Raw genomic sequence first — 25,458 nt, 5'->3', positions numbered from 1 at the left:
ACTGTAGCTTGAAAAAAGTGTAAAGTGATCTGAGACTTTGTCCTCGGTGCAAACCAGGTAGTTGGATGTTAAGCCCTCCTGTATGTCAAGAGTCGCTTTACTTCTTGAAAATAAATTTAATTTCACTGACTTGGATGAATTTTGGTGCATGAAACGTCTAGATTCAAACAATCTTCGAACTCTTTAAATTAAATAAAACCGTACCCACATAATTAATAAGTTGTTTTTGCAATATTTTTTATTTTATTTTGTTAATGAGTAATCAGGCAAGGCACAACTTATTTAAATAACAAGACAATACAAAATAAAATTAAAAACAAAAAGACATCGAGTGGAGGAGCTGTACAGTGATAGCACTCCTAAATCAGAAATCATCCCTTAATCACACCCTCTCTGAGAGCAGGTCTCAGGGCCACTGTCTTTTTAGACATCAAAGAGGATTGTAAAGAAGAGGAAGAAAGTTGTTGTACATGGGGATTAGAATGGGACTGAATGTTAGTGTGGAATTTTTTGTACATGGATTTTATAATTTTATTTAAATAGGGAACAAAAGGTTGTTATCGAGGGTGAGAGGGCGTCTTTGAGATGAATCCAAAGACTGAACTAATTTCAAACTTAAGAAAATATGCTGTTTTCCACTCTGAAATCAGTGATGAAACACTGCACCAGGGAAATAAAAAGGCTAGGAATACATTCCTGGAAGATAGCCATCTTCTCTGGCATCCAGACAGCATTAAAAGTTGTGTGCCTCATGTGAAGTGAACGCCAAGAGTGTTTGAAATTGCATGGAGGCCCTGGCGGAAGTCAGCAACATCAATGACCTGACCCCGTCATGGGTCCCCGGGCATTTAGGGCATAGAAGAAAGGTTGACATGTTGGCCAAAGAGGGAGCCAACATGCACTCTTTAAGCCCCAAACCCTACTGTGGTCTAGCATATTGCAACAAAAGAGGATACATCTTAAAATGGATCCTTAATGAGTCCAAAACCTTGTCGAGCAATACCACAGGCATGAGTCATGCGAAGAGATTCATAGAAGGGCCGTCCGCAAAACTTACAAAAGAATTACTGGAAAGCAACCGCAACGAATCAGGATTTAATTAAAATTATTTTAAATTAATTTAAAACCACTTAAGAAGGTACATGCACCTGTTAGGTATACTGACAGAAAAAATACAATGCATATACTGCCAGGATGAAGCAACAACAAAACACATTTAATTTTTTTGTGAGGGTCTATGTTGCAGGCGCAGATTCTTGGAAGAAAAGCCACAAGCAAGAGCCTACAATAAGGAGCCGCTGGCAAGGTTGATTAATAACCTGAAGCTGGCTAGTGAGTTGTAAATAACAGGGGCGTGCAATAGTTCTACTCAGTTCGAGGTGTACATGGCTTTGTGGCCGCCTCTTTTATCCCTAACCCCTAAGGGTTGGTAAGATTGGAAACAGTTAACAATGGATCTAAGGATATATAATTGTAAGGTCTGGATTCTGCGGAGGTAAGTAGGTTTGGCTGAACCCCATAGTTCTACGCCAAATGTCCTGTTGGCTTCAATATCTAGTTGTATATGAGTAATTTGTTGTCAAGGGAGAGTTTAGATCTGATGTTCTTAGTAGTCTATTGACAAATTTGTTACGGCCATCATTTTGGAACGATGCACTAAACCCTTTCCCGTATAGGACATCTTTCCAGAATGACGCACCTCTTCTGCAAACCCCACTTTCAAAGCTTGTTGTAGGGTGTGGTGGGGTTATTTTTTTTAATTGAATTGGTGTCACAGGTCTTTACTCTTAAGCATCGCTTTGGCAAAAATACTGTTGAAGACCATTTTTTGATTTGACCTTTTGGAATGTTTTTACATTTTAGATTTTAATTAAAATTTGTGAAGTTACTCAGGAGAGTCTTTAACGAATGTGTTAAGTGATCATGTTTTAAGTTATTTATGGGATTCTAGGTGAGTAGTTTGTTGAGACACAAGCCTAGGCAGCGGATGACTTTTTTTGGTGAGAAGGGGAGTCAGGTTATAATAGATTGAGGGTAGAGTGATGCAGTGGGGGTAAAGGTTATTTTGGGACTCCATCTTTTAGTTTGATTCACATTTTTTGAACCCTTATTCAATAGAATATGGATGGTTGGGTGCGCTATGACAGGGAGTTGGAGGAGAGAATGGCAGTGTCATCAATTTATGCTAGGATAGTGGTTTAGTGTACGATGGGATATCACCAGTATATACAGAATGCAATAGTGGGCCAAGGACGCTACCCTGAGGGACTCCTGTATCCACCTTTTACAAACTAAAATTACCAGTTTCAATTCAGTTTTGAATCCATCCAGCATTGTGCATGTGCCAAAATGAATGTTAAACTTGGAAGATTCTACTGATCAGTATGCCTTGAACAATAAAAATTTCCTATTTTGTGAATTGAATCATTATGTACATAATACTATGTTTAGGAGGTTGATATCAGGTCGCAATAAATTTATTTATTTATTAACAACCTCCTAAACAGAGTATTAAAGCTGAGGCCCACAACTCCCCACTGCTATATCGGATTATGTACATAATTTTAATAGAAAAATAAACTACACAAAGTACCCACAATCATTTAGGAAATATATTTACATGATATCTTGGTATCGTCCATCACCAAGCGAGTTGTCTCCTCTAACCAAAATATTTTATTTACACAAAATAGATCCACGAAGTAGATTAAATATAGTGATGTTTTACAATTCATTCCATAAATAGCAGAGTGCATTCTTGTGTTCCGGCCTCAACACATTTTCCCTCATTCCATGCAACCCTTTGCATTCCCGCAACGAACGCATTAATGAAATTCAGGGGCTTACAATTTTAATAATGAAGTTGTTGGCAGATCTGGCAAATTTTGTCATTTTATCTGAACCCTTGAGTGCTTTGTCCACGCCTGCTTTCTAGGACGAGAATTATTTTTTAAAAGGGATTAAAATTTCTATATAACTGATAGGATCTTTAACATTGCTTATTTTCTTGTTTTAACAGAAAAAGTTCTCAATTAAATTAATGATATCTAATTTTTACTTATTAAAAAAAACTAAATATATAAATTGATTAAAATATATGTATCACAGTTTCAAAAATGTAAATTCTATCAACTTTGGTAATTTTTGGAGGGAAAAATACATAATTCACTCAGCAAATCATTTTACAATAACTAGAGCATAAATGAACTGCTACTATTTAGTTATCATCAAATAGGTCTAAAACATTTATACATCAAAACATTATTCACAAACACATGAAAAGGTGGTTATTTTCTAAGTTTTTGCTTTACCTGCCTCAAAAGTTGAATATGTTCTTCTCGAAGTTGAGCGTAAATGTCTTTAATCTTCTGAAATTTTTCCTCCATAATTTTCGCCCTCTCTATAAAAATCATGACAAAATTAAAAATAATCAATAACGAGACACTACAATTCAACGAAATAGTCATTAATAGTCAATAATAGTCATAATACTTTATTAAGATTGAGAAATACAACAAAATGGTACAAAGTATAATAAGCATTACTAGGAATTGCAAAATGAAGCTTGTAATTATGTTAATGAATTACACTTTTAACTTGAGGTCTTGGTTGAGGTGAAGTGTCACGAGTGGAATTCAAACCCATGACCTTCGGCTCAATACACTGCTGTTCTAACCACTCGAGCTTCGTGACTTCTATCTACGCGGGCACCAACTCATCAACCTACAACTTTCGACTTTTTCTCTGTTTGCCATGTTTTCAATCGAGGTTCAAATCCTGCTAATGACACTTGCTATCGGTTCATCTCAACCAAGACCTTAGATTAAAAGTATAATTAATTAATGTAATTATTGCAGCCAATTATGACTGCTAAACACATATATGGATTAACTTTTTAATTATAGATATGGGTAATTCATTTTTCATCGCACCATAGGGAAATCAGTATTGGTGCATCAAAATATTAATCACCTATTCCGGCAGCATGCATGATTCACTTTTCATTGCACCACCACTATCATACTCCATTGGCAAAACAAATAGTAAACTACGCATATAAAAAATTCTTTTATTAAAGAACTTTTCACTGTATTTTTGAAAGTATTTTCCATCAGTAAAAATAATGACATAATATAAATTTAAGTTGAAATAGCTGAAAGAAAAACAACTTTAAAAAAAACTTCTAGAGTCAAATGAAACTAACACATTACTTATAATATCATTAGAAACAGGAATATTTCCTATCATTTGGAAAACTAGTCACATTGTGCCAATATTTAAAAAAGGCGATAGAGCTTTAATACAAATTATAGACCTATAAATAAATTATCAGTTATTCCAAAGGTTTTTGAACAAATATTATGTAAAAAAATTACACCTATGTTCAATTGTTTAATTGATGAAAACCAACATGGGTTTGTGAAATATAAATTCACTTTAACAAATCTATTTACTTCAGCAAAGCTTTTGATAAAGTTAACCATGAACTTCTCTGCTCTAAGCTAGAAGCGATTGGTATTCATGGTGGCCTGCTGGAATTGTCGAGAGATTTTCTGATTAACAGAACTCAAATTGTAAAGATAGATAATATGGAATCAGAACCAATATTTGTTATCTCTGGTGTTCCACAAGGTGGACACATGTCGCCTTTGTTATTTAATATATTTATTAATGATATTGTTAAGTGTTTTACAAATAGTCAATTTAAGTTGTTCGCGGATGATCGCAAAGTATTTAAAATAATAAAATCTATTGAAAACTGTGAAATGTTACAAGGCATAACTAATCTAGTCAGATGGTGTGATCTAAATTATAAGATTCTAAATATTGATAAATGCAATGTTGTCCATTATCATAAGAAACTTATTCCATTACAATTTAAATATAAATATCTGTGATATAGAACTAATAGCTTTAAACAATATCAAAGATCTAGGTGTAATTTTTGATTTCTCTCGTTTCTTTTAGCCTGCATATTGAATCTATTGTTAATACATCTTTGAAACTACTTGGTTTCTTGAAAAGAAATACACAGGATTTTAACAGTATATTTTGCCTAAAAATATTGTTTTTTATTCTGATAAGGCCAATCTGAGAGTTTAACTCAGTAGTGTGGTCACCTTATTATCACACTTACATATACAGGGTGTCCCAGTCCCTTATGGCGAAACTCAGGGAATCGATTCTACTCTTCATTTGGAGCAAAAAATGCCGAGGAGAAAATTTTCGGAAAGTTCTCTATTTTTAAGATATTCGTCAATTTAGGTTTCTTCAACTTTTCACTACCTTACCACATAAAAACGCTTACAACTTCCACAATGTTGAGACTACAACAAATCCAATTACACCATTTGAAAGAATGCTAAATTTGTAACATACTTCTATTTGCAATCATCTGAATGACATAAAATGTTAGCCAATGTTGGAACATGTCAAAATTACAAAATTTAAAATTTTGGTCATGATTGCACGTTCTACTGAGGTTACAAAAAAATACCTACAACTTGTCAAATTTCGCAAAAACTTCTTCATCTAATATGCTTTACGTTGATATATCCAGGTTTTTAAATAACGTTCTAGTAGAGTTGAAAAATAACAATTGAATGTTCGAAAACATGAGCTAAGATAAATTTGAAGGGGGCGGGTAGAAATAAATCAATTAGAACTCGCTTTGTAAAATAAAAATTGACCGGTTGAATGAAAAATGCTGGATGGGATCGAAGTTTAAACAATAATCATAACAGAATGTATCCGGTAGGGTGTGTTACTGAAAGATAATAATATTAATTATTATTAATATTATTTTACATATCGGTATCACGTATACCGATCGCCCCTGTGTGAACCGAGCTTGCAGGCAGAAGTTTTAGAGATGATATCTGTGACTCCAAGCTCAGGATCAATTTTTTTAATGTTTGCTCTGAGTCACGTTGAGAGGAAGTACAATCTCTTTTAAGTGACGAGGACACGAATAGAGAAAGAGTGAATCCATTTATCAAAATGTTCAGTTGGACAAGAAATTAATGGAAAATAAGTAAAATCCCACCCTTAAAAGCCCTTTGCATTAATCAACTATTTACAAATGTTTACTAATTATATAATTTCCATTTTATATAAAAGTAAAAATTACAGCTTACTTTCTGCTTCTTGGAGCTTGATTGAATCTTCTGAATGTTGCATAAGTTCCTCTTTTAGCAATCTCTCTTGTACAAGTTCATTATCCTGTGTGAAAAATAAAAACATAAGAGTCAAAACAAGGGAATTGTCGTATAATCAATTGTAACATCTATTCACCTTCTTTGCCAAATCGGTTTCTAGATAATTAATCCTTTCATTTAATTCTTTTATCGTTTTTCTGTGTTCACTCATCAACTTAGCCATTTCACTTCTACACCTACTTAGCTCATTTTGTAGGTGTTCTATTAAACTATCCCTAATATATAAAAAAATATTTTATAGAAAATGTAATAAATTTGTAGTATTAGGTTTTAATAAGGGAGTTAAATGTTAAACTAATTGCAAGATATGTAATTCTATAATTTTTTTTTATGATTGTTATGTTAAAAAATATACCTGCCACACATATTCCATAATTAATGACATAATTTTTTTTGGAAATACTAGTGTAGAAATTGAGCAACGTTAAAAAGAAAAAAAGGAACTATGATGGAATCAAGGTTTAAATGTTATAATCTAGTTTGCAACATAAGGCTTAAGAGCAAATTTACCTTTCAGCGATTATATCTGGTGAGGTGTTTCCATTTGTAACTGGTGAGTTGAGATCTACAAGTTCTCCAGTTGTTGATTGAGTGTCTGGTGTTCCTGCCAGAGATACGTCTTCTTCAGGAGGTAAAATGACCACCGGCGTCACATATGAGCCTAGCTCAGCTTGTATTAGAAAATTTGGTGGATTCTAGATGGAATAAAAAGAAAGTAATGTTGTTGGGCAGGTTATCAAAATAAATGATTTTACTTACATTGGGAAGTGTTGGTATCTGAATAAGATATTTGAAGTACTGAAGACTCGAGGCGGCTAAATAAAATGTGCTTAATTTTGTGAACTGCTCTAAGAATCGGGTTCTGTGGCCAGTGAGCAAGTCTTGCGGAAGGGACGCATGGAGCTTGAATAACAATTTGACGCAACAGTCATACAGTTGTGACGAGTCTTGAATCATTGGGATTAACGGTGCCAGTCTGCACTGACCACAGCTTGTCATCGAATTCGAACGGGACATATCCAACGAACCAAAAACTGACATTGAAAACAAATTATTAATATTATATATTTTTATGCAAAGTAGGCTGGAATGAAAAAGAAATATCATAAGCGGGACTCGAACCTCAACTTCCGAATTGGTACTCCGGTGCTCTACCACCTGCGCTATCGTGACTTTGGTCCCCGATATGCCAACTCATCATCTCAACAACTATTTAAATTTTCCCTCTTTTTTGCCAATATTCATGTAATGTGCCCCAACATCGATGATACTCCCCGTTGCTAATTCTTTGTACATCATCGAGCAGCTATATGATGCTATAATGTTCGAATATTGGTGAAGGAAAAGGGAAAAATTTATTGGTTGGAATAATCAGTTGGTGTCTCGGGGAGATTATGTAGGAGCCGGCATTTTTACGACCTGTGTACCGTGACCAATATTGGTCTATTGTGCAGTGGTGTCTCGAGGACCAATGTCACGATAGTTCAGATGGAAGAGCACAGGGAGACAAATCTGAAAGTCATTGGCTTGTGACTCTAATTTTTATCTTAATCTACATTGATTAATGATTAATATTCTAAAAAGTATACTACAAAAGTTGATAATTGGTTAAAGTAACTAATAAGAATAATTATATATTACGTAATATTATAAAAATCTTACTTGAATGTTGTAGTTTTAAGATTTCATCCATGTAGTCAAACATTTCCACGCAAAGCTGGAAATAGTTGTTAACATCATTTTCCCCTATCGCTTCCAATTCTTCAGAGGATAAAATCAGATTTCCTGGTATTCTAGGATTTCTTCTATGAAAGTTAATTTTGACTATGAGAAGATTACAATATTCCTGAATCAACTTGCCATAGCAGTCCCTTAAATGCCCCTGGGGGAAAAATACCATTGTCAGAAAATAAAATTGATCACCCTATTAATAATACCTACCCATAATTTTCCTAGATCCTCAATCCGAGATATATGCCTGGTACTGTCCTGGAGGGACTGAGGATGGCCCTCTCTTAAAATTTTATGCAACACATGACAAAATTTCCAAGCGGCTATCCGATTATCCTGTAAAGGCAGGCGTAAAACAACAGCCCAGAACGTTTCTGCACATTTTTCATGGAATGTCCCAAGTATTGCGCCTTTAAGTTTGGTTTAGGAAAATAGGAATTTAACGTTTATACAAACCATAAGAAATGGAAAAAAATATATAAAATTACTGCTTTCTATTGTAGTAAGTAAATACTGGATTTTCATACACCAAAAACTTTCAAAACATGCAATAAAAATCTGAAAAATTGTGTTTAAAAAATAAATAAATACTGAAAACTTGCAAAAAAGTGTAATAAAGGTAAAAATTCTAACATTTTATTTACCTATTGTCTAAACATTGTTTATTTTATAATCAATCAATTATACTCCTTTCTAAACTCAATATATACACAATTAAATTAAAAATATATACGATAACAAAAATAAAGTAAATTTTCAAGTATATAAATTATGAATTATTTACTGCTGGGATCATAAAAACAGAAATAATCCTGCCAAACTATGGGAGGTTAAGAAAGACGGATCCTCTGATGGGTCAAAAAAGAAAAAGCCCATTTTAACAAGACTTCGCATAGGCCTTACAAGAATAACGCACGGGTCCCTTCTGGAAGGACACTGATCACAAAATGCCTGTTATGCAAGAATAAAATAAAGGTCAATCACCTTTTCATTCAATTGTGGAAGGACTGACAATATTTTGGCATATCATCGGAACTGTGCATATTCTTGGGGCAAAGTAGGGGGCACAGATCACTGTTCCAATACTTCAGGGCAATGTATACAGTTGTCTTATGTTTATGTTAATAGGATGAATGATAAAAAATGACTGATTTCATTTTCTTGAAAATTGAAATTAAGCCCTATAAGCTTTATTTGGTTTTTAAATCCAATTAGATTTGATACCACTTTAATCCGTGATCACTTAGAAATGAATGTGTAAAAATAGATCTTGTCTCCCTTCGGTTTTGTCTTAGAGTTGGTAAAATTTAAAAATTTTGTTAATATTATGCCATTATTGGAAAAGTAAGTTTTCCACCACTGACACAACCCATTTGGTGTGGCAATTTTAAAAAGGATGCTCCCTCTGATCGGACTTTGTGCTGATGGTTCAGAGTTATGTTCAAGAAATCTGAAGCCAGTGACATCAGCCTTGAGAGAGAAGAGGGTTCTGGACAAAAATCATCATAAGATGAGGAACCTGTTGTACTCTGTTGAGGCAGACCCAATGAAAAGTAGTCGAGAATTGGCAAAAGGGCTTGGAGTTTCCCAATCCACCATAAATCATAGAATGCACAACTTGGGGAAAGTGAATCGCTCATTAAGAATGGTTCCTCATTAAACAGACACGACGCCAAGTAGAAATTTAATTATTTTAGAAAAAACCCAAATGACTTTCGTTTCATCAGAAGAATGGTTACTTGTGATGAAAAGCGGATATATTGGAGTAACCCCAAGACAAAGAAACAATGGCTAGATTGCAATCAGCCTGCTCTACCAGTCTAAACAAGGGCGATTCGACAAAAAGGCAATGCTCTTTGTATTTTGGAATTACGAAGGCATAATTCATTATGAGTTCCTTCCAGAAGATTGAACCATTGATTCAACACTTTATTTTGCAGCAGTTTCAAAAAATATATGAGGTTTTGACCAAGCGTTACCCAGAATTAATAAATAGAAATCGGGATTTGTTTCAACAAGATAAACCTAACCACGGACTTCTCGTTACATGAAACAAAAAATTGCAGAATTGGACGGAATTGAGCTTCTCCCTCACCCTGCTTACAGTCCAGAATTAGCACCTTTCGACGACCATTGGTATTGAAAAGGAATCCATCACCTGGCTCTACATGGCAACAAAACATAAAACCCAATAGTTATCCCAACAAAAACCACAACACAATTTCAAATTTTAATTTGAAAATTAAATTTTTTTGTCAAAATTAAATTATTTTTAAATTAGCTTGAAAAACGATATATTTTTATTATTCACCCTTAATTTGAAAATTTGAATTTTTTTTGTCAAAATTAAATTATTTTTAAATTAGCTTGAAAAACGATATATTTTTATGATTCACCCTTAATTTGAAAATTTAAAAAAAAAATTTTTGTCAAAATTAAATTATTTTTAAATTAGCTTGTAAAACGATATATTTTTATGATTCACCCTTAATTTGAAAATTAAAAAAAAAATTTTGTCAAAATTAAATTATTTTTAAATTAGCTTGAAAAACGATAATTTTTTTATGATTCACCCTATGAATTTATATGTATGAGTGTAATTTATTAGCATGAAAGGAAATGGTTGCTTAACACTGCCCCGAGGAATATTGACTACTATGGGGTGAGTGAATATGACCAGATTTCTGATTATATTGGTTGGAAAAAACAAAATAGTGAAAGACCAGATAAAAAAAAGAAAACACGCAGAGGTTTTTCGGTCCATAAACCTCCAGCAATTAACAAATTAACATGCAATAAATTTTAAAAAGTAAAAAATTAACCACAATATAGTACAACAAATGATGTTATTGTAATTTAACATCACATCTAGAAAGTGTTTCAACAGAAAAAAGACCCACCCAAAAATAATTTTGCCAATGGTCTTCGGTTACGAGTAGTAGCCCTGTAGCCATAGCACACAATTTTTTCCCCCTTTTTCTTACCGTTGTTCTGTTTTGAAGTAAGTGATGAAAACGGATCAGCATTTTTCTAAATTTTGGATTCTAAATTCTAGGTACCAGAAGTTGAAAAAATTTAATAGATGGTATTATAAAAACGATTTTACCCTCAATTAGTTTACTCACTACTGTTAACCCATAAAAATTATATGTATTTTCACATTGAGAAACATAAAAAATTTGGAAAAAATAAAATTTTGTCCAGTAAACCATAAAAAGTGGACAATTTCATACAAAGTAAGAAAAGTGACAAAAAATTTCTATTCTATTGAATTTTGTCTTGGCTTCATCGTAATCGGAGTTAGCAATAAAAAAAATTGCACAGGAATCTGGTCTTTAGTTATAAGCAACAACCAAAATTTAATTAACTTTTTAAGAGAACTTTATTTCATTCAATACTTGAAACTGAATATTTTTATTAAATAACTATCAATTAAATCATTAATCTAATCTAAATGGATTAGCCAGTAATCAATAAAAATAAAGGATACTTCGAACGTGCTTTTCTTTTACTGGATTTTCAGCATTATTAATCGCCTTGCTGATACTAACACTCTGAAAAAGAAAACAAAAATACTTAAATGTTTTAAGTTAAAAATTAAAATAAATGCTTATGTGTTACTGATATTTTCCAAATCACCTTGGAATTGTCCAAAGCGTTTACTGTTAATTATTAATTATACTAAGCTTTAGTCAGTACATAATTACATTAAGAATAAATATTCCTTAAAGTACAAAACAATATTTAGTTTAAAGGTAGAAAGCAAGAAAAATAAATTACAAAATAAAAAAAACTTTACCAACTTCATGTAATCTTTATCCGTAAATGCAAACATCATGGAAGAAAAAAAGACTAACCTAAATACCAAAACCAATTTTCAATCACAAACCGAAAAATGAAGTTTGGAGTGATAACAATATATCGATGATATGCTATCTGAAGTGCAACAGTTGACAAATTTAGATTAATGTAAAAACCAATTTAGACTCTTAGCTGCTGTTTTAAAGTAATATTCACATATTCAATATGGACTGTTGGCATAACGAGCAGAAAATCTGTACAGCATTGTGAGTTTTAAAATGTAAATAATATTTAAAATTTATTTCTAGACGTCAAAATACAGAGGGGAAAAACAAGAAAACATTATATTTATTTTTATCTCTTAAATGTTTGTTTTTGGCTGTAAATTTTTCAATACTATCTGAATGAAATTATGAAACAGTAAAAAACTTCTATTAAAAGCAGTTGTGCAATCATTTTGTATACAAAGCATAATTTATTTATTGACATTGTCTTTCTCTTCTTTCCTTTTTGTTTTTAATTGCTTGGTCGCAATTCTTGGAAAATTGTAAACATTAGATGTACATAAATCAAAAGTTGAACTAAACACTTCTTTATAAAATGATTATTATGGCATTTTTAAAGTAAACAAATTTACTCTATTTTGGATGCTCTTCTAAAGAAAACAAGGACTGAAATTGTTTTTTTATTGTTACAAAACTACATTCATCTTTCGTATCTTTACAACTTATGTGTAAATTTTGATAAACTGCGGTCTTAATTTATAAAACAGATTGTATACAGCCAGCAATAATTTTAAATGAAGTTTGAAGCAAAATTTTCAACTATTTGTTTTTAAATTGTAAAATTTCTTGCGGCCTGTGAGGCGGTAAAGTTTGGCCATTTCCGATAATTTTTTTCAACCTGTTGTTGCTGTTTTGATCTGTCAGGTGCCTTTTGGCTGTTTGCCATCTTCAGCGATGAACAGATCATTTTAACATTATAATAAATTTGTCAGCTTCCAATAAATTTAAATAAAATAAAGGGCAATTCTTCAAGGCACAAAATTTAAAAAATTTGTATTATAAATCCACCGTTGAAGATAGTATCATCATGAAGGCCGGTTGAGACTAAAATAAATCAAATAAAATCACCGCTAAAGATGGTGAAAAGCCAAAAACAGTGAGGATAGGCAATTTAATTTAAAAAATGGCAAGTATATCAATTCAATAGTTAAAATGACTGTTCTAATCACAAATTTATTTTGCTCTGGTCCAGTTTCGAGCAGTAAATACTCATCAGACTATGCAACTTATCTACAAATATCCATGCAGATTATTGACAGTGACTTTAATGGTGATTATCAGTCATTGTCTGTATCACACTTGTAGGTAATTCGCATAGTTTAATTATTAGTATTTACTGCTCTAAATTTGGATTACTGCAAAACCAGTTTGTGAGTAGAACCATCCTTTTCAACTATATTGAGAATAAACCAAAATTATGATAAATGACTTTCAACATCTAATATGTATACAAATGTATGCACAATAATGCAATTATTATGAGATATCTTCTTGGTGCCCGCACTCTGATCAACCTACATTTGGTCAAAACAAGCAAGGATGCCAAAATGATGCACTCATTATGCTTCATTAAATCATATATATGAATTAAAACTAGTTAGAACTATAATAATCTAGTGGGTTTGGAGGGTAATACAAACGTGCACGAGGCAACTAAGGCCGGGATGTCCCAACCTCCAGACTTAACAACTGGGATCCGACCCTCTGATACTAAAAATGCATTAAAAAACACGATTGAAAGAAAGTGGCAGCATCGGTGGGCTAGAATGGCAGAGAAGCTCTTATATATGGGTGGCCCTCATAGGATCAACTCCTAGAAGAAGGGTTACCCGATTAAGAATAAGCCGTTAGGTTGACAGACACTTATTTTTGAGCCAAAACTTGCATACATAATCAGCATGCAGAGAAAGGTTGCCCGATGTGTCCCATTTAATCGAAGGGTACAATTCCTTGGCTCTGTACAGTTGGAATGCCACCCGATATGACAGTCGTACTAACCATGGCAGCAAATATTTGGATCCCAATTTTTTTAGAGGACACAGGGTTATTCTATACTGGTATCTCTCTCTAATACTAGTTTTGTGTCCCTAGGGATAGGAATAGGGATAAAAGAAGTCTTCAATGCTATGGCTAAAAGGCCACAATATCTGCATCACCTACTTGAGTAGATCTATTGTGCTCCTCTATTTTTATAACTCACTGGCCAGCTTCAGGTTGTTAATCAATCTTGCCAGCGGCTCCATAGAATAGTCTTGCTTTTGACTTTTCCCCTTCTAGTTGCAAGAATCTACCCCTAACTAAACCCTCACTAAAATATACTGTTCTGCTGGTTCCTCTTCTTCCTGGCAGTACATGCAGTGTTTCTTCTGTCAATATTCCCATCCAGTGCATATGTCTTCTCAGGTAGCAGTGCCCTGTCAGGAGTCACTCAGAATCCTGGTTCTTTGCAGTTACTCTCTAGTAATTCTTTTGTAAGTCTTGCGGATAGCCCTTTTATTAATTTCTTCACGTGTTTCATACCTAGGGGTTTGATCCACTAAGTTTTGGTTTAAGAATTTAATTTTGGATGTATACTTTTTTGTAGCCTAGAGAATTCATATTGGCTCCTTTTGTGGCCAATGTCCACTTTTTCATTTCCTCTATGCACTCAAACTTTGGCCTGCAACCTGCATACATGTCCAGCATGTAAAGAAAGGTTGATTGATGTGTCCCATCTATTTGAATGGTGCAGATCCTTGGTTCTATATAAAGAGCGTGTAGGTATGCCACCCAATAGGGGAGTTGTGCTTGAGGAAAGCGGTATCTGGGTTCCCTGTTCCAATTCTTGTAGGAAACAGGGTTGTTTTATTGTTGTTTATAGTACTAACAGTTTTGTGCCCCTAGCATATGAGAGTGAATATTTTTATTGGCATATATAGTGAGAGAGGGCTGATGGCTGAATACTGAGTACATCATCCATCTTCTATTATATTAGTTATGTAATAAAGAGTAAAGGGCGATCGAGGAATATCAGGTACACAGGACTACCAAACTTTTTAGCTTGCAGACACAGCAAAGGTTGAACAGAACAAAATCCAGGGTGGACCCTCACTCATTCAAGTATTTAAAATGAGATAGTTATAGTGTGTGGTAAACTAAAGTTTTATAAATCGGCCCATCTATTCCTAATTCCTATTATCTAATCCTAAATCAAAACATTAGTTTGACATACTTAACTTTAAATACAAATTCCAAAATACAAAAATCAAATGGACAGAATGAATCAATAGGTATCTAAAACCCGAGCTCATTTCAAAAGTAATAATTTGAACATTAATGATTAATGAATTAATAATTAGAGTGAGGTTGTTTTAGCCTGCACAATTTGGATATGTTGGTTTTAATTTTTGATAGCTGGAGATGGATGACTGACCACAGTTTGGAAAGCCCTAGTCTAAAGAGTAAACATTTGCACAACTCATGATACAAATAAAATCACATTTAAAAAAATATATGCATTGAAAACTATGAGTTTTTTACAGTTCTATTCCTAATTTAATTAATGGACATGAAAACATGATTTTTGTTTGAAGCAAAACGTTAAATTTGAACCAGGAAGAAATATATTGGAAAACAATAGGAGATTAAATTTTCAAATTATCAAATAAATAAGTCAATAGATTATTACTGATTACTTATTTACATAAACTGGATTCAAATCCAGTTAATCTCTTCTCAAAGTAAAGAGTTGATCCTATCATTTCTTGTGGTACATCGGTTATTCTAGCTTTTGTAATTTACAATAAATTACAAGCAGGCCTTGAGAATCACCCAGTCCGAGGTCAAACCTTGGTCTTATCAGGAGGATGAGTCAGTTTAAATTATTAATTATATCAAGTCGCGACCATTGAAGTTAAGACTTTTCACAATATTATGTGACAGTGTGAGAATCCTTCATCATTCCCAGCTTCATCATACAGAAGTTAGGTGGCTCACTTGTGCGAAAGCACTTTCACGATTACAGGAATTACGTTTTGAAGTCTGTTGATGGATCACAATGGCAAATTGGGCAATGTTTTCAATGATGAGAAATGACAATGTATATTGTCATATTTATATTTTCATTAAAATTAATGAGATGAGCCTTTCTTTGCATGGGATGGTATCACAGATTTCGATGCTAATGACAAAGTTTGATGACTTCAAAAGAAAAATCCAGTTTTGGGTTGAATCCGTTGAAAGAAAAGTAGTGTTTTCCCATGTTAAATGATTTTTTTAAGAAAACAAACTGCAGTTGATTGATGAAATATGCGAACAACTTTGAAGTTTGGAGAGATCCAATAGATCGAGATACATTGCTGCAAGACCATGAATGGATGGTCAGACCGTTTTCAACAATTTCGACAAAGCCAACCAGTCTATCTTCAAGCAAATACGAATGTTTCATAGACCTTACTTCAGACTCCATCCTGAAATCTATTTTCGAGTAAGGTACCCTCATTTTTGACTCTGACTGGAGAACAAAAAATTTCAACTCACTTGTTGAAAAAAGCAAAACATGTTCTTGTTCAACAACTTATCTACGCGAATCCGGATTTTCTATCTGTACATCCACCATAACTAAATACCGAAGCTGTCCCAACGATGAACCGGACATCCATTTCCAGCTATCAAAACTTGAAACCAACATATCCATCCAAATTGTGCAGGCTGAAACAACCTCACTCTTCCTATTCATTCATTAATCACTAATGTTCAAATTATTACTTTTGAATTTGGCTTGAGTTTTACATAACTATTATTCGGAGATCATGAGATGCATTCTGATGTGACGTAGGTTTTAAAAATACATTTTCTTTATCGTGCCAACGTTTCAATCTTTATTGAGATCATCATCAGGGCTCAAAGTGTTTGTTTTCCATGTAGATGTGCCATTCTTGTCTGCCTTTTATATAACTATTGATTCCATTCTGTCCAATTTGATTTTTGTGTTCTGGAATTTGTATTTAAAGTTAAGTATGTCAATCACGTTTTGTTTTCATAGTGATTTTCCCCTCCATCACATATTAAGATTGGACTGGCTAATTTATAAAACTTTTAATTTAATACATATTATAAGTATATAATTTTAAATATTTGAAGGAGAGGGGGTCCGCCCTGGATTTTGTTCTGTAAAAGGTATCCGCTGGCTAAAAAGTTTGGAAAGTTCAGCTTTAGACAATTGAAAATAATTTTTGTTTTGTAAATCAATTTAATAAATACTCATTAGTAGAAAATTGTATCTCTTTTTTAATGAGGATATATTCATTAGGACAAAAACAAAAGTGGAATCGTTCGCTTGGGGAAACATCTATCGGATTGTCAAATGACTAAATAATGACCACCAAGCCGCAAATCACGTTTTTTTTCTCAGATTCGTCCAGGGAGAAAGCAAAGAAAAGCGGGCTCGGTCATTTTGAGTCATTGGGTACGTGAAAAATTGGTCGGCGCCAAGATTTTGGTCCGGAAATCGATTTCGTTCCGCAACACCGGACGGGAAGGCAGGGAGAGAGTACATTTCTAAAGCAGGACCGCGTTTCAAAGGAAATCCTTATTAAGAGAAATGTTTTATTAGACGATCATTGCCGGGGGGGTTCGATGCAGGGCGTTTTCCCCCTCGAGACGACTCCCGACACTTAAAATTCGATAAAGTCAGAATTACTTGGTTCTTTTCGAAGTTTTCACGTTCCAGTTCCAGGCTGGTCTTCCTTTGCTGGAGCACCCGAGGAAGCGAGAGCGAAGACATGGTCAGCTCATTACTCGATTCCTACGTGTCGATTTAGCACAAGCCCATCACGGACGAAGGCAAGAGAGCCGGATCGAAACCGCCGACAGAAAAGATAACCGGAAGAAAAGTCGGCCGATACGAGATGATACGGGTATCTGATACTAGCACGGAACGGTTGAACTGCGAAGATTACAGTATGTCGACTGACGACGGTGGCCCCGAGACTGAATGGCTCTTCCCTCTTCCCTCTTCCTACTGCAGTTGCCGCGGTGTCGACTCCACCCCCTCTTCCGGCGACAGCTGTCAGTTTCGTTCACTCCACAGATTCACTGGCGCCCGAAATCATTTTCGAATCATTTCGACTATTATTTGTTTATCCATTTAATAAACTGGCAAAGGTTAATTACGAAAATATAAATTTTATACAGGGTGTCAGGCTACTTGTAGACAAACTTTACACCTAAAATGCAACAAAAAATCGTACAAAGACATGGTCTAATTCCCAGCCCTTTTAGTTATTTTAAAGGTACAAATAGGGCTTTAAGCCTTCTTATATATACATATATTAGAAATAAATTTAGTTTTATAAACATATTAAAATAATAATAACAGCAATAATAATTGTTGGAGATGTGAGTAGTCAAGAATGAGGTAGTTTAGAAAACATTTTTTTTATTCTATCCTAAATTATGATCCGATTCTTACCCCTTTTATTTATTTTAAAGATACAAATAGCGCTTTAAGCCTCCTTACATGTACCTATATTAGAAAAAAATTAGTTTTATAACTATAGTAAAATAATAATAACAGCAATAATAATTTGTTGGAATTGTGAGGAGTGGTCAAGAATGAAGTAATTTAAAAAAAACCACCTTTTTCATTTTTTTGCCAACGTTTTGACCTTTATTCCGGTCATCTTCAGGCCTGGATAAATTAAAAAAGATAAGTTGATTGGAAAAAAACTACAATTTAAGATGTAAATATAAATTTTGAACCAAGTATTTCATCTTCACATAAAGTGTGGTGCTATTTTTGTGATGTCATATTTAGTTCGAAATTCACGTTTCACAACAATTTCACACAACACCAACATATATAAATATATGATAGAATATAAATTTCTAGAAATTTCTGTCAGTGTGTAAACAGTCAAAGCGATTTTCTGTCTGACTCTCGACATATATTTCCGGACAAAATTGTCAAATATAAACTACCATTACTGTCCGAGTTCCATCAAACGGATAATTCTCTTTTGGAGATATTCAACATTTAATTTTTCTATCCTTTTTAAAAAGATAGTTCCTACTCACAGTAAGTTGTTTTGCAACGATCCGGATTTCGAGCCTTTTAGCTCATCATCAGATTGAAGGACTTCTACCTGATGATGAGCTAAATCCGGATTATTGCAAAACAACTTACTGTGAGTAGGAACTATCTTTCTAAAAAGGATTGAACACCACACTCACTCCATTTATCATTTCTTTTAATTTTTCTTTCTTGTAAGATTTTGATCTAGTATTATTCTTAGATGGGGAAAGTTATACACTTATGGGGGAAAAAACAAAGCGCCGCCATTACATTTCAATTTATTTAGGTTTATTTACATTTTGCATACCAAAAATCGGTTTGGTTGTAAAAATAAGACATTTAAAAATAAAATATTTATTACCTATTATTAAAAAAAAAAATATATTGAGTTAATTTTTCCCTTTTAATATCTAGTATTTCTGATAAAATCCTGAGGAATTCTTCCCCATTCATAAAGAAGAGCCGTTTCCAACTCTTGGAGGGTGTTAGTTTCACGGCTTCGTCGCTAGTTGATCCCAAATGTGTTGGATTGGGTCCAGACTCCAGAACTTCAGATCTAGAGAGTAGAGAGTAGAGACTGGACTTGGAGCTGACCACGCCAAGCACTCGAATGCAACCTCATTCATTATCAGGTAGTCGTCCGACACCATGTCCACAATAAGTGCTCTAGAGAACTCGTTTCCAATGTCCAATTCACAGTGCGTATTAAACCATTTTCTGAGCTGTGGTAGGAAGAGGTCCGCGAGCCGGGTGCCGAGTCCTGCGATTATTTTCTTTGAGCCTTTTTCTAGTAAAAGGAATTTAGGAAAATTTTAAGGCTAGTACACACGTAGACAATCGCGCAACTCGTGTCTATACTGTCTATAGACATATCGCTGTTCTGAACTACCTGTTGACCAAAATTGCATGTCTGGTCTCCCTGCTCGGATGGAAAACTTGAGACGTCGCGCAACATTTCGTATTTTGGAGCCTGGAATTGTTGATCTGAATCTTGTTTCTTGCTCGCATATTTTATTTCCAACCATAAGTAACAAATTTTCAAAATCTGCGGTGGTTAGCCGGGTGAAATTTCCGAAACCCAGCCTATCTTCTAATTTTCATTTTTCCAGAACAGTCAATCCAAACCATATGCTAAAAGCCTTGTCCACCAACGTTTACGATACAATTTTTATGATTAAAAATTCACTGTCCAAGCAACAAAGCCACTATCTCACTCGACATGTTATTACGGAAACAACTGTGCAGGTGTGGATGCATGACAAAGGTTCTAGATCATCTAGGTCCGCACAGGCAAAATCGGCTATGAGTGTGTACTAGCCCTTACCATCCCTAACTATACTAATATTTGAGGGCACTATGAACTTGAGATGAAACAGCTTCGAAGTTTGATTTTGTTTTTGTTCATGCTTGTGCAAGACAAACTGAGGGTTTTCTTTCTAAATAGCCTCATCCTTTTAACATAAAATTGTAATGTTGAAGTATGTTGAATATTATTGAGACTATATAGGAGATATATTATTAAGAGTTATCACGATCGGGAAGTTATTTTTTAGAATTGTTAGTTTTAAAAAAAATCATAGAACGCTTTAAACCTTTAAACTTTTTTGGAATCTTTTTGAAACTAGTGAAGCAACTAACATACCCAAAAAAATAATAAAAAGTAGATGTTTTAATCGGTTTTTTGATTTTCATCTAACGGTTGAGGTGTTAGTTGTGTTTGAGTAGTGATGTATTTGACTATTTCTACTAGAACTCGGATACCTATCGCTCCAGAAATCGTACCTACTATGTAAAAAAACTTTTTGAAACTAGTTAAACATCTAAAATAAAAAAAATCTAAAAAGTAAGTGTTTTAACCGTTCCCCCCACCTACCTATTGAGGTGTTAGTTGTGAGTTTGAGTGTTGGTGGTGTATTCGACTATTTCTACTAGATATCGGACACCTATTGCTCTAGAAATTGTACCCACTATGTAAAAAAACTTTTTGAAACTAGTTAAACATCTAAAATACAAAAAAATTCTAAAAAGTACACATTTTAACCTTTTTTTTCATCTACCTGTTGAAGTGTTAGTAGCGAGTTTGAGTATTGATGGACTTGACTATTTCTACTAGATCTCAGACACCTATTGCTCCAGAAATTGTATCAAATAAATAAAAACTTTTTGAAACTAATGAATCATCTAAAATACCAAAACAATTATAAAAAGTCGGTGTTTTAACTGTTTTTTGATTTTCACCTACCGGTTGAGGTGTTAGCTGTGAGTTTGAGTGTGGGTGTGTATTCGACTATTTCTACTAGATCTCCAATACCTATTGCTCCAGAAATTGTACCCAATAAATAAAAAAACTATTTGAAACTAGTGAAACATCTAAAACATCAAAACAATTATAAAAAGTAGGTGTTTTAACAGTTTTTTTGTTTTTTAATTTTTATTTTTACCTATCAGGTGAGGTGTTAGTTGTGTTTGAGTATTGATATATTAGTAGACTATTTCTAGTAGATCTCAGATACGTATCATTCCAGAAATTGTACCTATATAAGCAAAAACTTTTTGAAACTAGTTAAACGTCTAAAATTACAAAAAAATATCTAAAAAATAAGTTTTTTAACCGTTTTTGATTTTCACCTACTGGTTGAGGTTTAGTTGTGAGTTTGAATATACGATTGATTATTTCTACTAAATCTTAGATACCTATTCCTCCAGAAATTACCAAATATGAAAAAAAAAACCCTTGAAACTAGTAGGTACTGCGAAAGGATGACACAAAATCATGAAAATAACAATTACACACCAGCTTGATGCTGGCTATTGACTAAGCTAAACTAAAATTTTATTTTAAATATTTTAATACTTTTCAGATTTTGACATGCTTTTTTACAGCATTAGTGTTATGACAACATGACATTTAATTTAATTTTCCTTTATTTCGTAGAATAACTAAAAGAAAAAATGACATTGGTCAAGGCTGCTGGTTTGGTCATTTGCCGACATGAGTCTGGTAGCTGGAAATATCTTTTGCTCCAAGCGAGTTATGGGGATTTTCACTGGACACCGCCCAAAGGCCATGTCGACCCGGGTGAAGAACTCTTGGAGACGGCTTTTCGAGAGACAGAGGAAGAAGCGGGATTGAAGAAAGACCAGCTGAAACTCAAAGACTTCAAACTCATGCTCAACTATTCTGTCAAAGGGAAACCGAAAGAAGTCACGTATTGGCTTGCTGAGTACACAGGCCAGAATCCCGTCGTACTCTCACGCGAGCATAAAGACTATAAGTGGTCATCGTTAGACGAAGCTCTCGGCTATGTCAAATACGACGAGACAAAAACATTATTAAAGAAATGCCAAGAATATTTAATTTCAAATAATGAACAGTCGAAATAATTTTGAACGTACCTTTTCTCCAAATGAACATGGATTTCCAATAACATGTTTCATGCATTAAAGGCCTAAATAAAAATAATTTTAACCGAGTTTAAAGTTAAATGGGGTCACATTAAATTGTTTTTCACAAATAATTTGTTTTATTTTCACAGTCCTTTCCAAATTTTATTACAGTTGAATTTTTTTAATACCAGGGAAGAGAAGGCATGTATTACAGTGAATGTTTCTGTAAATTATAAGTCTAACAATTACAATACATTCGAAACAATGTTTTTTTAAAAATATTTTATTTAACATAAAAGTGTGAATAATATCAGTCAATTATGATATAAAATATACATTTACATAATACAACATAAATGTTTTAAGGGCTACGCAGATTTTGTTATACAAGCGGTATGTCGATAATTGACCTTATAGCTCAAGATCAGTCTTTCGTACAAGAATGTAAGCAAGCAAAGCACCTTTTTTTAAAATTTTTTTAATTACATTTCCAGAAAAAATTAGGCGATTTTAAATAATTATTTAGTAGTGCACAAAGATTTGCTCAGAATCGGTCAAATCTTTGTAGCGAGAAACAATCACAGTTTATAAACTAAATTATATCCTAAAAATAGTGTTTAATATCTATTAAAACTGAGCGTTCTCTTCCCATCCTTACATCTTTCAAAAACAGATTAAAAAACAGTGATATATGTAAAATTTAAATAAAGCAAAGAGCGTTTATAATTTCTCGTTCCAGAAGAGATGATATGACTTACAAAAAACTTTTTTAATCAATAAATTCTGTTGTAAAAACACTGACAAAGACAAATATTGCATATTTATTCGATAATACACCTACTAGAAATAACTATGTATATAACATTAATAATTAATAATGTTACAATAATAATAATAACAGCCTTCAGCTTTATCGCAGCGCATATCAGTCATTTTTTCCGACTCTAAACATTTTTTGTCTCCACAAATTCTCACAATGGTTTTATACTACAAATTTATCCATAGTACACAAGTTCAAAGGAATTAATCGATTCTGCCTTGGATGTTTTAATCAGTACCTTTTCTTCTGGAGGGGGGCTAATGGACTTTTATGTTTATGTCCAACTGGGATTCAACGTTGCTGTGGCAAAACATTTTTCTTCAATAATAATACAGCTCGTTGAAAAAATTCAAATTCACCCTAATCAAAGAACTTTTATACTATGGATCTTATTAAAACAAAGCAGTGTATATATACTTTTTTTATATTTTTCAGTGAGCAATGGCAACCTTAACTGCCTACAACAGGAAACTTACTTTTTGATAATTAAAACTATTAGAGCTTGATCAGAGATAAAAATTGTTAGGTTCGGATAATAATCCTAAATTGACAATTTTAAATTTCTTAAAGGTTTCTGTTAAAAACTTTTCCTTCCCTGTACAACCCATCAGTTTGTGCTATTGAGAAGAATATCTACACTTTAAGTTACTTCCTACGTAATTAATTATAAGAAATATTGTAACCAACATTTTTTATTTATTACTACAAGGGAGTGCAAAACTGTTCTATTTACATATTCACCATGTTTCTAAAAATGTAGTTTTATTATCTTTTATTTATAAAGGAAGTCTGTTTTTAGATAGTACTTTAATAATAATTGGAAAAAAAAAAAAAAAAAAAAAAAAACGAGAAGTGAAATATGCAAAATAGAATTTTATTGTGTAAGAAATAAAGCTACACTTTACAAATGAGAATAATATTACCCAAATAAAATAACGATAGTAATCATATCTAGAAGTATGTATAAAATATAATAAATAGTATCATGGCAATTTCTCTAGTTTAAAAAAGAAAATATAAGGGCAACACATACATAAAAAGTAAACGGTAGAGAAATGGCACACAAAAACAGTAATAAAAGCAATAAAAGTGGTATTACAAAAATAAGTCTGTGTAAATGCTGATTATGAATAAGGAAATATAATTTTGCAGTTCAAACAACCGTCATACAAAACATCCTTTAAAAAATTTGTTTCCAAAGAATCTCCCTGTGTGCAACAAACACTTGTCCTACCTTGGTTGTAGGTTTAAAAAATTGGCAGTTACTTTTAAAAAAATATAGACTAATTATCACATCGTTTTTTTTTTTTTTTCATTTTTACATTATATATAAAAATCGGAGTCCCTTCGGTGTCACAATGGCAATAACTGGTCAATCATTCAATTTGGGAAATTTCAGTGTCACTTTGAATGAACTACTTTGTTTCTTTATTATTACTATTTGGAAGGGCATATCAAAATTATTTTTAAACCGATTTGTTGTGTTAATGAAAGGGTTTACATCTGACAAACTCATTTTTTTTAGCCAAAGGAACAAAAGACCATTAAAAAACAAAAAAAAACACAATATTTATATTTATTGATTTAAACATTCGATATTTTATTTTATAAGTTTTTTTTTCAGTTGTTTAAAAATAATTATATAAAATTACAAATGGAAATACACAATCACAAGATCTTAAATAATTTAATTTTGAAAAAATCAGATTAATGATAAAGCCCTTTGTTTTTTGTTCCAACTGAAAAATCAGAGTTCTACCAAACTAGCCTGTATCAGAGCTGAAGTTTAAAAGGAAGGTGCAAAACAATTTATATTGAATAGTTTTCCCAATTAGAGATTAACAAACTAGTTTTTGAAGTCTTTAAAATTTCCTCTACATAAAGCAAATCTATGGTTTGTTTACATTGGAGGAAATAGGTGTTTACTTTTCCTCTCATAAGTAAGAGCAGACTGGGAATGTATAAACTGGAATTCTGCTCTAAATTTACAATAAAAGAGAGGGAAAGATTCTGATTTAAACCGTTTCACAGGGAGGGAGTTGTATACATTAGATCTAACCTCCCAAGAAAATAATATATATAATTATAACAATGTACAAATATATATATGTACATATATATAAATTTTATATATATATATATATATATATATATATATATTTAAAGAGGAAACTGAATATAGCACTAGCTAGAGGTTTGAACTGGCGGCGCAGGAGCATGAGGTGGTAAATGCGCTTGGGTTGCACATGTACTGACACCACCACCTCCACTTGGGGCGGCAGCTTGTGCAGAGACGGCAGCCTGCACAGCAGCCTGGGTCCGTGCTAGATTTCCGGTGTGTAACGTCTCTTCGATCAACAAGGAGATCTTATCTTTATCAGC

General features: G+C 33.0%; 3 protein-coding genes across 9 annotated transcripts in view; 1 reads left to right on the top strand and 2 right to left on the bottom strand.

Moving 5' to 3' along the window:
* The window catches only part of LOC106663627 (huntingtin-interacting protein 1), a 22,797-nt gene extending 4,973 nt beyond the window's left edge, over window positions 1-17,824 (bottom strand). Inside the window, exons 1-10 of one of the 3 annotated variants that reach the window (XM_024227128.1) lie at window positions 17,496-17,824; window positions 11,440-11,503; window positions 8,160-8,359; window positions 7,881-8,100; window positions 6,978-7,252; window positions 6,729-6,913; window positions 6,295-6,433; window positions 6,138-6,222; window positions 3,312-3,400; window positions 2,848-2,931 (exon numbers count right to left, since the gene is read on the bottom strand). In XM_024227128.1, the coding sequence (XP_024082896.1) occupies window positions 2,848-2,931; window positions 3,312-3,400; window positions 6,138-6,222; window positions 6,295-6,433; window positions 6,729-6,913; window positions 6,978-7,252; window positions 7,881-8,100; window positions 8,160-8,359; window positions 11,440-11,503; window positions 17,496-17,579 (1,425 nt within the window). In that variant the 5' untranslated portion in view covers window positions 17,580-17,824. Of the gene's footprint in view, window positions 1-2,847; window positions 2,932-3,311; window positions 3,401-6,137; window positions 6,223-6,294; window positions 6,434-6,728; window positions 6,914-6,977; window positions 7,253-7,880; window positions 8,101-8,159; window positions 8,360-11,439; window positions 11,504-11,748; window positions 11,850-17,495 lie in introns of those variants that run through there. The other 2 variants (XM_024227129.1, XM_014388595.2) reach the window with 2 other exon arrangements.
* On the top strand, window positions 11,930-23,572 carry LOC106663629 (bis(5'-nucleosyl)-tetraphosphatase [asymmetrical]). Of its 4 annotated transcripts, none has more exons than XM_014388603.2 (2): window positions 11,930-12,016; window positions 21,805-23,572. In XM_014388603.2, the coding sequence occupies exon 2, from the start codon at window positions 21,822-21,824 to the stop codon at window positions 22,251-22,253; it is 432 nt and encodes a 143-aa protein (XP_014244089.1). In that variant the 5' UTR covers window positions 11,930-12,016; window positions 21,805-21,821; the 3' UTR covers window positions 22,254-23,572. The 4 variants fall into 4 exon arrangements, with proteins under 4 accessions (XP_014244089.1, XP_024082898.1, XP_014244087.1 ...); XM_024227130.1 differs by having other exon boundaries at window positions 12,006-12,030; XM_014388601.2 differs by lacking the exon at window positions 11,930-12,016 and adding an exon at window positions 19,314-19,501.
* Window positions 23,483-25,458, bottom strand: part of LOC106663628 (nuclear receptor-binding protein homolog) — a 57,257-nt gene continuing 55,281 nt past the window's right edge. For both annotated transcript variants that reach the window (XM_014388597.2, XM_014388598.2), the window contains exon 11: window positions 23,483-25,458. In XM_014388597.2, coding sequence (XP_014244083.1) covers window positions 25,261-25,458 — 198 coding nt within the window. In that variant the 3' untranslated portion in view covers window positions 23,483-25,260.

The sequence above is a fragment of the Cimex lectularius genome, unplaced genomic scaffold (assembly GCF_000648675.2).
Source record: "Cimex lectularius strain Harlan isolate CLEC.00 unplaced genomic scaffold, Clec_2.1 scaffold204, whole genome shotgun sequence".
Lineage (NCBI taxonomy): Eukaryota > Metazoa > Arthropoda > Insecta > Hemiptera > Cimicidae > Cimex > Cimex lectularius.
Note: the sequence above shows the minus strand (reverse complement) of the source record. Positions and strands in the feature narration are given on the sequence as shown.